The following is a 13,086-nucleotide window of genomic DNA, read 5'->3' as shown; positions in this document are numbered from 1 at the left end:
TAAAGGCGAGAAAAGTTGGAGGATGCATGTCGTGATGAGGAAAATGATTTTGAGGACTGATGGGTGACTCTGGGGTCATGGGGTGTGCAACTTGTCACCAACGACTGGCAAAGCACAGCTGGAGATGGAGGGTGGCCATGCCTGGCACCCCATCCTGAAACACCCAGCCCTGAGGTTCCCCTTGCTCTTTTTGATGGCATCAGAAGATGGCTGGGGTTTCTCCTGGGCTTCATGTTTCTTTATCTTTCATTTTTTTAGTGATTTCTCCAGATGTTCCCTGGCACCACAGTGCATTTGAGAAAGGTTTAGTCTCTTTATGAATTGTTTTGGGTGGGTGTCCACGGGACAGTTCAGACAAGGGCTGGTGGGTGATGACAGCAGGGCATGGGAAGAGGAGCAGAGCAGAACAGTGGCATTAAAGCAGCTTCAATTTGTCTCTGTTTCCTGGGGGCTGTGGAAGAAAGAGGCACCTTGGCAGACTCTGGGCTGCCACCATCGAAGGCAGGAAGGGTCCAGGGGCTGAGGGGCTCATACAAAGTCAGTGCAGAGGGTTCAATACAGGCAAAAGTACAGTGGTCCTGGGACAGGGAGTGGCACAGGAGGTGTGAGAGCAGGCACAGCATCAGGGGTCTCATGGTGGCTCTCTGAGCCCTGTAGGGGTGGGTTGGACTGGCTGGTGGAGAGCAGGAATGCAGGTCACAGGGCACCTGAAATGGCACAAGAAAGCAGAAAAGCTCTGTAGGAGCAGCTGGAGGCAGAGTGAACTGTTTGTACAGTGCCTGGCAGGTCTGGGGCAGGAAAACCTTTAAACCCACAGCAATACTTTTCAGGGACCTTGTAAACTCAGGCCTCATCAAGGATCTGAAATAATGGCAAGGAAAAGCCAATTCATAAATCACACTGCACTCTGTCACATTTCTGAAGCAGAGTCACTGTTTGACTAGAAAATCTGTAAAGACCAAAACACCAAATCGCTGATTAATAGCCTGGCCAGCCTCGAAGGCTTTTTCTTTCTGCTTTTTGCTGCATTTATCAGTACAGACCAGCCTTTGCTAGCCCCATCTTTTAATCTAACTTCCAGAGAATGAATGCTCCTCCTAGTACTGACTGCCTGGCAGAACTGCACTTCTCAAAACCCCTCTGCTCCTGTCCCTGAAGTGATGATTTGTAACACATAAAACCCATTCACCACCTTCTCCAGACTGGCAGGTGCCAGGGAGCTGTTCAGCCTCTCTCTCAAGGCTGCAGGGATCTCCATGGGAAGCAGGAGAAGGGAGCTCAGGCTGTGTTCCCCGTGCCCATGAACACCTGGGCTGCAGTTCTGGCCAGGGCTGTGTCACTGCTGAGAAGCAGCGGTAGTCCCCAGGCTGACAGGGGCTGACAGGGACTTTACACAGGCACCTCACAGCTTTGCTGCCCTGGCTTGGGCTCAACAAAGGACTGGTGCCTTCAGGAGTGAGGAGCACAGTGACTCAGATGGGCAGGGGGAAACCTCTGCCAGTTTGTACGCAAATGCTGGATTGCTCCATCTGCCCAGATGTCCTTGTTCCCCTGGGGAGGAACCAGTCCATCCACTCCATCACCCAGCTCTGTGTTATCTCTCCCCACAAAGGTCCTTCCAAGGCTGTTGGATTTGGGGTTATGACATTAAATGTGGTTAGAATAAACCTACCCAGAGTCCCAGGAGAATAGGCCCAGGAGACCTCACCCAATCCACCTGGCCCATCCTATACTTATGTCTTTCCCCATCTTTGCCAAACCAGTTCTTAAAGGATCTCCAGGAATGGATACGCCACCACGTCCCCAGACAGCCCGTTCCAGTGAGTCACTAATCATCTCCAGCAGAAAGGGGAGTGTCTCACCTGCTGCATTGCAGTCTCTTACCTCATGTCCCATTCATCACCTCATTGCTCCATTCCTTCCTGCATGGGAACACTGCTGAGGTGTCCCCCCACACTGACCCTATGGGGCCCCAGCCCAGAATAAACACACTGACCTTATACAAGGAGGTAACATGGTCATCTTTTTCTCCATTTGTCCCCGGTCTTCTTGCCCTGTCCACGTGCGCTGGTGTTCCTGTGGTGCCACCTCAGCTGGCTCTCTAGTGCATTCACCTGGGGGTGAGAAAGCAGCAGCTCTGAGAGGAGTCTGCACCATTGCACAGGTAATCTTTAACCTGTCCCAAAAGCAAGGAGTCTGCACCACTGCACAGCTAATCTTTGACCTGTCCCAAATACCAAGAAGAAAATGCTGGCTCAAGTTTTCTTCGTTGAGGTTCATGACTCCATGAAAGACAAACATTGGAGCACCAAGTTTTACCTGTTTCCGTAGGGAAGTGACTGTCTTCTCCAGTTCAGCCACAAGGGACTCAAGATTCTCTCTGGAGGAAGAGCTTGGAGAAGGTGCCTCGTGTCTGGGATCAGGGATAAAAAGTGAAAGGGGTGATGCAAACAGCAGCTTCCTAGGTGAGGGAATCATTTTGCCTTCTCCAACATCAGCCCCCAAGTGAGCATCAAAGGGAAGGGCCCAACTGCCAGATTCACCTGCCAAGAGATGCCAGCCAAAGAGCCCCTTAGCCCAGGTATTTACACATCAGAGTTGGGCTCTGCACTGGAGTGTGGAGGACTGGCTGAGCTCAGCATCTCTCTACTGATCCACCCCTGACCTCTGCAAAGTGCCAGATTCAGAGGCCTGAGTGGACTGAGTTATTAAAACTTCTGTTTCATAGAATGGATGTAGAAGGGGTGATACTACACCTGGGCAAGGCAGGCTTGTGCTTTGCAGGGTTTTCCTCTGGGTAGCTGAAGTCAGGAGACCTCTTGCTTCGGAACCGCTGCGAAAGAGCCCGGAATTGCCCTCGTGTCTGGCAGTCTTGGGAAGGAAGGGAAAGTCTGCAGTGAGCACTGGTGTTTAAAGCAGGACTGTGTGAATTGCAGCAGCACAGGGCAGCACTGCCCTCCTGCACCATCCGCCCTGGACACATCTCTTCGGCCAGAGGGAAGGAGGCAACAAAGGTGTGGAAAAGGATGTGCATCACTCATGATCACTACACCTCAAATGGACATCTGAACCAGAATGCAGCCCAAAGAGACCACGGCAGGATCTGAGGTTTATTGGCAGAGATTTAGGCTCCCAAATGAAGTGTCAAGTGGCACATGGTGGGGATCATGTCCTGTTTTAGTTTCTCCCTCAGTCAGAGACCAATGCCCTCAATGAGAGAGACTTTCAGACAGATTAAATGAAGCTAACAGGCTTCCTAGAGAAGTGGCCAATGTCCCAAACCTCTAGGTGTTTAAGAAGCATTTGGCTATTATAATTATTAAGACGTAATTAATAATTTGCTTTAACTTTTGATCAGCCCTGAATTAGTCAGGTGGTTGGACAAGATGATTGCTGCAGGTCCTTTACAACTGAAATTATTCTATTCTATTCTATTCTATTCTATTCTATTCTATTCTATTCTATTCTATTCTATTCTATTCTATTCTATTCTATTCTATTCTATTTTCAGTTCTCTTTGCACCCATTTGCTGACACAAGGGTCTCATGGTGCAGCCAGAAATCAGCTACAATTTCATAAAAGCTGCTGTGGCATGTGACAAATGCCAGCCAGAGTGATGCCCACAGCAGTCAGTGCCAGAGCATCCCTGTCCTTACCCTCACAGCAATCCTGCCACAGGCGGAGGTCCACAGCAGGGATGTCCTCACAGCTGACCATGCCCTGCAGGTATGATGCCACCTGGAACACATCTCTCTGCAGCTGCTGGATGTGGTCACTGTTGTCACAGATGACACGAGCCAGGGACGCCTGTCTGATCTGAGTCAGCTGTGCTGGCGTGAAGACTCCGGGGTTCTCATACCAAAATCTGCAGTGGGGTGTAATCACAGCATGACTCAGGAGTGGGAGAGGAGTGAGAGAGTGAGAGAGTGAGTGAGTGAGTGAGTGAGTGAGTGAGTGAGTGAGTGAGTGAGGCTGGGAGAGGAAGAAGAGCTCCCTGACATCTGTGTGGCAGCACCCACACCCCTCAAAATGAGCGTCTGCTCTGGTGTCAGGTGGCTGCAAACACAGATGGCTTTTTCTGAACCCACAAAAAACCTCGTGCTCCTGCCCTAAGTGCATCACCAGGAAAGGTGTCCTGTTCACACAAGCAGCAAACAGGGATTAGAAAAAAGCTCCTGTGGAAATTTTCTAGGATTTTCATGAGATATTGGGAACATCCTCAATGATTCCCAGGGTTCTGCAGTGAAATGAGAGTCATTAGATCAAGAAAGGACACCTTGACAGTAACTGTGACAAGTGTTTTTGCAAATACACTGGACAGAGAGCACTGTCCCGCATATCAGAAGACAATAAATAATAAAAAAATCACAGATTCTTCTGATTCCTGTAAGGCAAAAATCCCCCCAAAGGGAATACCAAAGGATGTGGGATGATTCCAATGGCAATACCTGTCTCCATCTCTCAGCCTTCTGAACTGAGTTGTTAACAGGCACATCAGTGTTGGTCCCACTCTGGTCCCAGGGACAAGATCCTCCACCATAAGAGCTGGAAACAGGTCAATATTTTTGGTTGTTCCATATAAACTGCAGGATAACAGGTATTAAAAAAAACAGAAGAAGTTAAGGGGTTTTTAAAGAGTGGTGATAATATAAATCTGATACCAACATAGACATTTGTATACCAGGAATTCATCTGGACAATATTTTTAATGGTTTTATCTAAAAGACAATAGAATAAAGATCCACCTTGGAAGAGGCAGCCAGGGCAGATAGGACGCAGTTTAGTCTGACTGGAAAATAGCTCCAAGGCTCAATCTGCTCCCAAACTACACCACAGCAGTGCCTGACAACATTCCACCCAGAACCAGACGGATCACTTGGAGAAACTTCATTTGTCCTACTCCATTGTTAAACCACAGTTATTACCCTATCTTAACATCTGTGGGGGGCAATATCTGGGAAGGTTATTCCCTGGGTGTACTGGAAGAAGCAGGAACTTTTCACTGACTGGTCTCCAGTAATTTTGATCTTTCCACATCCAGGCTACAGTACCTCCTGAGCTTTTCTCTGATCTCCAAGTTCTTTATCTCATTTCGGAGGTCCTCAAACTCCTGTGCAGAGGAGAGGTTGCAGAAGACCCTGAAGTCATTGTAGGGTGGGATGCCGTGGTCTCTCCCTCTCTGGATGTTGATAGCAGCCAAGTCCAGTGACACAGAGTGTGCCATGGAGAACAGTTTCTCTGTCAGCTCCATGTTGAGGAGTTCAGAGGGCACCCGCATTTTCCCAGGAACCCCAAACAGCCCACGGAGGAGGGGGTCGATCCCTCCTTCCTGCATGATCCTGAAAGGGGAGAAGAAGGCCTTGTGCAGGGGGATGTGGCCTTGTTGGATGGGCTGGAAGGTCTCATTCAGCCGGTACAGGAATGGGTTGATCAAGGTGTGCCCGAAGCGGAAAGCAGCCGTGGCAAAGGCGTTGAGAATCCCCGCGTTGACGTTGGGGTTGTAGCCTTTGTACTCACCCATCATCTTCATCCCAGCCTCCCCAAGGACCTTGGGCAGCCACTGGGCGTAGGTGATGTGCTGCATCTGGGCACCCACAATCTTGCGTGCCTCGTGGTACAGGAGGTCCCCGTCCCAGTGCGGGTTGAGGGCAGCCAGCTCCGTGGCCACGCGGTTGTGCTCCCTGAACCACAGCGTGTGCATGGCCGTGAGCCCCAGCTGCTCGTTGGCACGGTGGTCTCCTGCCAGGAAGCACGGCACGGGGCTCTCGTTCTCATCCCTCATGCACTCCGTGGGTGGCCCCACGGCAAAGGGAAGGAGGTGCTTCCCCGAGCTGGCTACAACTTGCCCTCGCTTCAGCAGCCCTTTCTGGCCGCTCAGATCCCGCAGCTCCCGCGATTCCTGCTCCGTGCTGCCATACACGTTGGAGGCGTCGATGTAGGACGTCAGGTGGTTGATCTGCTCCCTGGCATAGACAGAGTTCATCAGCAGGGAGGTCATCCCGCTGCCACACACGGGGCTGGAGCGCACAAAGAACATGCAGCGCCCGTTGCGCACGCGGGGGTCGTTGGCGGGGACGGCGATGGAGAAGCAGGGAGGGTCATTGCTGCACACCTCGCTGCAAGGGGCTCCGTCTGAGAAACGGGACATGCTGATGGCTGCCACTGTCTGGTCCATGTCGTGGTCCAGGAACTGGCCCCACTGCATGAGCATGTGCGTGAACTGGTCATCGGGGGTGATGGTCTCGGTCCCGATCATGGCAGTGGAGACCAGGCGAGGTAGAGGAAGGGGCAGATCCCTGGCGTCTTCTGCCAAGGAAAACCCTCGGGGGAGGTTAAATCCGTTCTGGTAGGCGGGTTTGAGGAGCCTCTGGAAGGCTGTGAGGGATGCACCCCACATGGGGTGCTGGAGGTTGTTACAGGAGCCGTCATGGGTCCTGTACTTCTTGTGGAAGCAGATGTCGGAGCAGTTGGGTGTGCGGCGGTGGGCGGAGCAGCCCGACAGGTTGGCGATCATGGCCAGGTAGTGAGGGGACACCAGGTCATTGTAGCGATAGCCTGCAGAGGGAAGGGCAGAGCACCAGCTCAGGCGTCAGCTGCAGCCTCCTGATTCCCACTGTCCCATGGGATGGCTCTGTGTGAAAACCCCCGTCAGGATGGGCATGGGACAGTGGGGTCTCTGAGCGTGATGTTGCTGTGGAATTTATGGGAAGCAAAGGAAGCACAGGATCACATCAGGCCCACAAAGCAAAAAAGAAAGGGAAAAGAGTTGAACTGCCCAGAGCTGGAAACCAGAAATATTGTGACTGGCAGCACAAACTGTGAGGGTGGTCTTGGTCCCTATTCTAGGTTTATTTTATGGCTCCCTGGGTTATTGCTGCCACCACGAGCTCCATCACCCACCCCAGCCCTACGTGACCAGCAGCAGGAAGCCGTGGGTGACTGCCAGGGAGCTGCTGCGCCGTGTGAAAGCGCTGAATGATGCTGCATTGTGTGGATGCTGACAGGGCAATGAGGAGGAGAGGCTGGCAGTCCAACCAGCCCAGACCAGACCTGCTGCCTGGAGAGAGACTCCTCGCACGCTGGAATACATCCAGGCAGGAAAAAAAATATTTACAGGCCCCAAACACACATGCCTGCTACATGATGAATCACACGTATAGGCAGAAGCACACAGCGTTTGGGAACCTTTACTGTATATCAAGGAAGTGCCAGGTAGGAAATTTGGGGTTCCAGCTGCATGATTGGACACCATTAGGTATTTTTGGTGCTACACTGCTTTGTTGTTTCCTATCTTACTTCAGTAGAAGGAACCTGAGTTGTTGGCACTTACCTGAGTTTGTAGCTAAGAGGCCAAAGTAGTAGAGGCAGAAAAGGGATATCCCACTTCCTCTGTAGCAGCACCCAAATACCTCAGAGCTCACAGCACTGTTCTTGTTGCCATGTGGAGGGCAGGAAACATCTCAGACCATGCTGTTGAGGGTCTGAACTTCAGACTCACAAGGATACTCCTTTATCAGTTAGATGGTTAACATTTTTTTCTAAGGAATAGGGCTTTTATAGCCGTCTAAGAAATCTTTACCAAAATAGAGAATTAAAACATTTCCTGGGTATCAAATTGGTTCAGTGAACACAAGACCAGCCCTTCAGCTGTTAAAAAAACCATGAAATATAGAAAGAATTGCCACCCAGATGACACATTTCTTGATATACCCAACATTTATCTGGATTTTTTGATACACCACTACACATTTTAGACTTTCTGGATGTCTACACATCGTTATTTTCATTTCATCCTGCACACAAAATGAAGAAGGAAAATGAAATCTCTCCTACCTGTGACATTCATGTCCACAATCAGCCCTTGCTGCACGTGTTCCTGAATGAGCTGCAGGGTCCTCTCAAAGATCTCCCCTGCCCTGGCTGTCTCGATGGTGTAGGGGTCCCTTGGGTAGCGGAACAGAGCCAGGAGGTCATTGGGAGTCTTGGGGCGCCTGTTTCCAGGAATTAAAAGTGATGCAGGATCATTAAAATTAATCAACTCTGCTCAGGGCACTGAGACCCCACAAGCTGCAAGAGTTAGGCTCTAAGCTGGTCTGGTGTTTGGCCCCCAAAGTAGTACATAAGATCATCGTGGCTTGCCTACATATTGCAGATGATTAAAAAAGGATATTTTTCCCCAGGAAAATGCACATATTTAATTCCCTCAGTTTCTCTGGGTTTTTTCTGTGATAGCAATTTATTTTTTCACTTGTCAACAGCTGAAACCCAGAGGGTTTCTGGCTTCATGCAAGCTATCCATCTTTCCAATAAAAACATATATTGGGGTAGAAAAGGAGGGAATCATATTCACTCGAGAATTTTTTTTATATTGAGGAAATTCTTGGGATTTTTATATTATTATTTTTGTTCACCCTCCACAAACTCAATTGCATTCATAAAATGACTACTCTGATTATTTTCCTTTTTATTCACTATCTCTAGAACCAGCTCCAGCTGACAAAATGCAGATGGAAGTGACTTAAGAGATGATACTCGTGTATCTCATTTTTCCAGAATCCCAAATCTGTTGGGAAGCTCTGTCACATCCTACATGGTGCAGCTCCAACCTCCAGCACTCAAAACAATCCTGTAGCTTTCCTTTGTGGGTTGCCAGTGATAAAATGAGCTTTGAGAGAGCTTCATTTCATGTGGTTTTTTTATAATTTTTCTGCTTCAGGCAGGTGATACAGGTTAGCACATGGTCAGAATCTTATGAACCACGTCCTAATGTATCAATTTCTGAGGGTCCAGCCTTTGCAGAGAAGTGGCTGAAATTAATTAGCGAGTCTGCTCTTCAGAGGTGTTTTGTAAAGCAAAAGGTTTAATAAGGAAAAATAACAAAATAACAAATGTTACAGAAAGCAAAAGATAAGCTGCTCACAGGTGTCCGAGAAAATCTCTGACACCTTGCTAAAACACTCCAAAAAGCTCTTTTACTTCTTTAGTGCTCCTTCCTAAATACTGAATGTTCTTGGAGGGACAATTTGGTCTGGCTTGAAGAACGTTGACAAGATCCAATAGATGCTTCTCACTTTACCCTGAGCCAGTCACTGCCAGGAGGGTATGGAAAACTCTACATAAACTTCCTAAAGTGTCTAGAGGTAAACCAAAACTCTTTTCCTATTTGGAAACACCTGCTGGGGGTGTGGGGGACGCTTTGCTGCAGGCAGGCCCTGGTTTGAGGCACTTCCCAGGGCACACTCACTTGCTGAAGAGCTCGGTGCGCGTGGAGTTGATGGCGTGGTCCACGCTGCTGATGGCCTCACGCAGCGACGTGGCCACAAACGTGTCCCCACTCCGCCCCACGTCCGTGGCTGCCCAGGCACACAGAAAACATACAAAAGGAACAACAGAACACCCTCAATTTGCTTTAATTGGCCCCCCAAACTCCAGAGTAAATCTGTAAATCTGTGGGCCAGCTCCAGCTCCAGAGTGACCTCACTGCTGGACAAACTGTGTGTCCCTTTGTAATATAAACATATATTTATATAATATAAATATAAAATATATTTTTATAACTAATCAATTACATATAAAATTATTTAAAATATAAAATAATATAAAATACATGTATTTTTATATATATATATGTATATATATATATTTTTTTTTTAAGACAGATAGTCTGTCATGAAGAACATGATGGCTCTGTCATGAAGACCATGAACTGCCTGAAAATGAAGGTGACGTTTCCAAGAAATATGTGTGGACACACATTCAGAGTTTTCTCCTGTACAGCTTTGCAAAAGGAAAAAAAAATCTGTTTTGGTTAGTGGTTAAACTGCAAAAAGAAAATGTAAAAATCACAGTGAGTTAATCCAAAATAACATATTTGCTTCCCACAGAGGTACTTCTCAAATTAATGAAATTAATTTAAATATGTTGCTCATATATTAATTTTCTGGTTATGGAACACTTTACTTATTAATTATTGGTAGTAATTAATAGATATTTATGATAATAATAGTTCCAACTTAGTGTTAACACATCTGCTACATCATTTCAAATAAAAAAATACCAAAGTTGTTGTTGGAATACCTTCAGAAGTAAGGATATCCCTTCTTTTAAATTACTACAGGATGCATTTTTTAAGCCAGGGCCTTTGTCAGAGCTGAACAAACCAATTCCCAGTTGGCTACTGGTATATGCTACTGCCAGCTGGTGAATGAGGCACCAATCAAGAATAAACCACAGAAACTATCTCAGGAATTATTTCAAACAACAAAGACATTTCTGACCATTTTCAGCTCCTTGCTTAAGACCCCTGTGTGGAAAATGTTATTAAATTGATCTAATAAGTGACTCACAATCCACTCTGACTATTGCAGGAACAGCTCTTTACTCTTATTTTAAACTTCTTTGTTTGCCTTTGGTTTCTTTTTTCTTTTGCTGGTTTTCTTACCCTCTAAGAGGTACAATTTCCACTCCTGACCTCTGGGTTGACCAGCAGAGGAGAGCTACTCCTCCTAGTTCATTGCAGCGTCCCTAAGGCACAGAGCAGGAGATGGAAAACCAGACTTAGTTCCCATTCCCAAGAGTGACACACGGTCTAAGTTGGGACTTGATGATCTGGGAGATCTTTTCCAGCATTACTGATTCCGTGATTCTATGATTCTATGACTGAGCAGACATTTAAACCCTGCATTTGCAGTGACAATGTCATTCTGTTCCTCCCTTCCCTGGCGTGCGAGGTTTTGATGATTTGTGAGCACACTGTCACATTTTAATAAGTTTCTCCCTCCCAGCAGAGGCAATAACTACATGGACACTGACAGCTGGGCTTGCAGGAGGAGGTTTAAGTCAACACCTTTGGCTTTGCAGGAAGCAAATGCAGCTCAGCTGAGCAAACAGCGAGGGGCAGCTGGGAGATGCGTGGGCTTTCACAACCAGGTGACTCTGATCCAAGGGACCTGTCTGCAAAGGAGCTGAAGAAATCATTTCTTACATAATTATCTGCTCAAAGTGTAGCTGCCAACAGAGCACAGCACCTCCTTAAGACACAGAAGCCAGAGAGGGCTCAGGGGGAGACACAGTACCAGTGATGGTGAGCTGCATGGCACTGGAGGTGAAGCCAAAGGGGTTCCTTGCTATGCACTCGTATCTGCCCTGGTCAGCCACTCCCAGGTCCTGAATGGAGAGGGTCCCATCCTGGCTGATGTGAAACTTGCCACTCTCTGTGATCTGGATGCCCTCCTGTCGCACCACCAAAAGACAGAAGCTGTGTCAGAGCACGGAAAGCTTCCCACCAGCCCAGCCCTCAGCCCGCTCAGCAAACCCAGGGATGGATGTGATGAGCAAATGTGGCCACCAGATGTTAGCATTGCTCTTCCAGAGAAACCCGAGACAAGTCCAAGGACAGCTGTTCCTGATGGGACCCACAGTGAGGAGGTCCTTGCTCAGCTCCTTCCCCTGGCCCAGCCCAGGTCTCCCCACAGGACACCCCACACAGACACCCCACACAGACAGGCTGGCTGCAACAAGTCCCAGGCCCTGATGCCCTCACAGAAGTTTCACGGCACAGAATTAAGCTGAAATGTTTCCAGTTTTAGGGCAACTTCAAAAAGATGGATTTTTGCTGGCCTTGATCTGCAGATCCCAGCTTTTGCTGGCTGTCACAGCTTCACTCAAACCCAACCTCTCAGCCAGGCTGGTAGCAGAAGTGACTTTAGGTTTTACTTTTTTTATTCTCCTGCTTCTTTCTGCTGTCCTGCCACAACCTAAAGCTTGGATTGCTGTCCTCTCAGGCCCTTTCTTTCTGTTCCCAGCTCTGGATGAGCCCACAGAAAGCTGCAAAGAAAGAAAGCTGGTTCACCTCCCACCAGACTTCTGTGGGGTAAGTGGGGCTTAAGCATTTTCTGTGCCTGACTGTGCTCAAAGGCAGGGCAGGTAACAAGGAAGGTCCCAAGTGTTTTACTATGGAACAGCAGGAAAAAGCTCAAAAGAGCTTTATCTAATGAATTCTTGGAAAGATCAGCCAGGCTGCCATGTGATTTTAAGGAATCATGGCTTTGCCCCATCAGTGCTGGAGCCAACAAGCAGCATCCAACACCATCAGCAGGAATCCTGGATAGAAGGACCAACTACTTGAAAAAAAAAATCAATTTTCAGGGTTTTATTTTTTTCCAGAGATAGTCAATCAAGTATTTTTAACAACTTGGAATCTCACTGGCTTAAGGTGACTCTTACGGAAAGAAGAACAGGAGAATATTTGCTGGAAGGCTTTGAGCCTGAGAAATTGCAATGCTCTCTCAAAAACCCCGAATCAGTGGAAATGTTGGTCTTTATCCACTTGTACTGCAAAATTCCTGAAGCTGGGAGAGGTGCTGAAGGAGAGAGTTGTTTAACTCTCCCCCAGGGGAGCCATCCCAGTCCCCAGTGATGTGAAACCCCCACGTACCTTGACCCAGGTGATGGTGGGCCGAGGGTCTCCCTGGGCAGTGCAGGAAATGGAAACGTCCTGGCCTGTCTCTGCCACCAGGTCTTGAGGGGGATGAAGGAACACTGGGATCACTGTGCAACACAGGGAAAAAAAGACATCACTGGGGTGAAAAATGCATCAAGGAAAATAGAGAAATCTGTTTGTAATAAAGCATCTCAGCGTGGGAAAAGCAGAGCTGCTGAGCTGCTGCTCTTGCAAGGGTTCTGCAGAGGGGCAGCAGCTCGCCCTGTGCTCTCTGTCTTGCTATCAGGCTCTCTGTTCATAAATTTATGTAATTTATGTTCATTATTTTCTGCTCCTCTGCATCTCTACTTGGGGCAATTACGCAGGAATGTGCTGCATCATTTAAAATCCTCCATTCAAAGGCTTTCTAGAAAAGATGCTCCAGCTGAAACAGGGATCATGACTTGCTTCAGGAATTATCAGATGAGGCTCTCTGGAAGTGTTAGTCAGGCCAGATTAAGTAATTATATTGATCATGCCGGTCTTAAAACATTCTGTGAATTCTGTGCTTGAAGCTTCACTTATTTCATGCTTCTAGAGCGTTTCCTTCCCTCCAGTGGGCCGTTAGTAAAACACTGGCCTGTGCGTGAACAAGAAGGGAAGT

At 48.0% G+C, this 13,086-nt stretch overlaps 1 protein-coding gene across 1 annotated transcript in view; it reads right to left on the bottom strand.

Annotated features, from left to right (window-relative positions):
* Nucleotides 1-234: 234 nt before the first annotated feature.
* LOC136368549 (peroxidasin homolog) overlaps nucleotides 235-13,086 on the bottom strand; it is a 44,063-nt gene continuing 31,211 nt past the window's right edge. The window contains exons 13-23 of the mRNA XM_066330835.1: nucleotides 12,438-12,550; nucleotides 11,077-11,233; nucleotides 9,246-9,354; nucleotides 7,835-7,992; nucleotides 5,053-6,556; nucleotides 4,450-4,584; nucleotides 3,658-3,866; nucleotides 2,757-2,871; nucleotides 2,320-2,413; nucleotides 1,997-2,114; nucleotides 235-707 (exon numbers count right to left, since the gene is read on the bottom strand). Of these exons, the coding sequence (XP_066186932.1) occupies nucleotides 2,019-2,114; nucleotides 2,320-2,413; nucleotides 2,757-2,871; nucleotides 3,658-3,866; nucleotides 4,450-4,584; nucleotides 5,053-6,556; nucleotides 7,835-7,992; nucleotides 9,246-9,354; nucleotides 11,077-11,233; nucleotides 12,438-12,550 (2,690 nt within the window). The 3' untranslated portion in view covers nucleotides 235-707; nucleotides 1,997-2,018. The remainder of the gene's footprint in view (nucleotides 708-1,996; nucleotides 2,115-2,319; nucleotides 2,414-2,756; nucleotides 2,872-3,657; nucleotides 3,867-4,449; nucleotides 4,585-5,052; nucleotides 6,557-7,834; nucleotides 7,993-9,245; nucleotides 9,355-11,076; nucleotides 11,234-12,437; nucleotides 12,551-13,086) is intronic.

This window comes from Sylvia atricapilla, chromosome 16 (assembly GCF_009819655.1).
Source record: "Sylvia atricapilla isolate bSylAtr1 chromosome 16, bSylAtr1.pri, whole genome shotgun sequence".
Taxonomy (NCBI): Eukaryota; Metazoa; Chordata; class Aves; order Passeriformes; family Sylviidae; genus Sylvia; species Sylvia atricapilla.
Note: the sequence above shows the minus strand (reverse complement) of the source record. Positions and strands in the feature narration are given on the sequence as shown.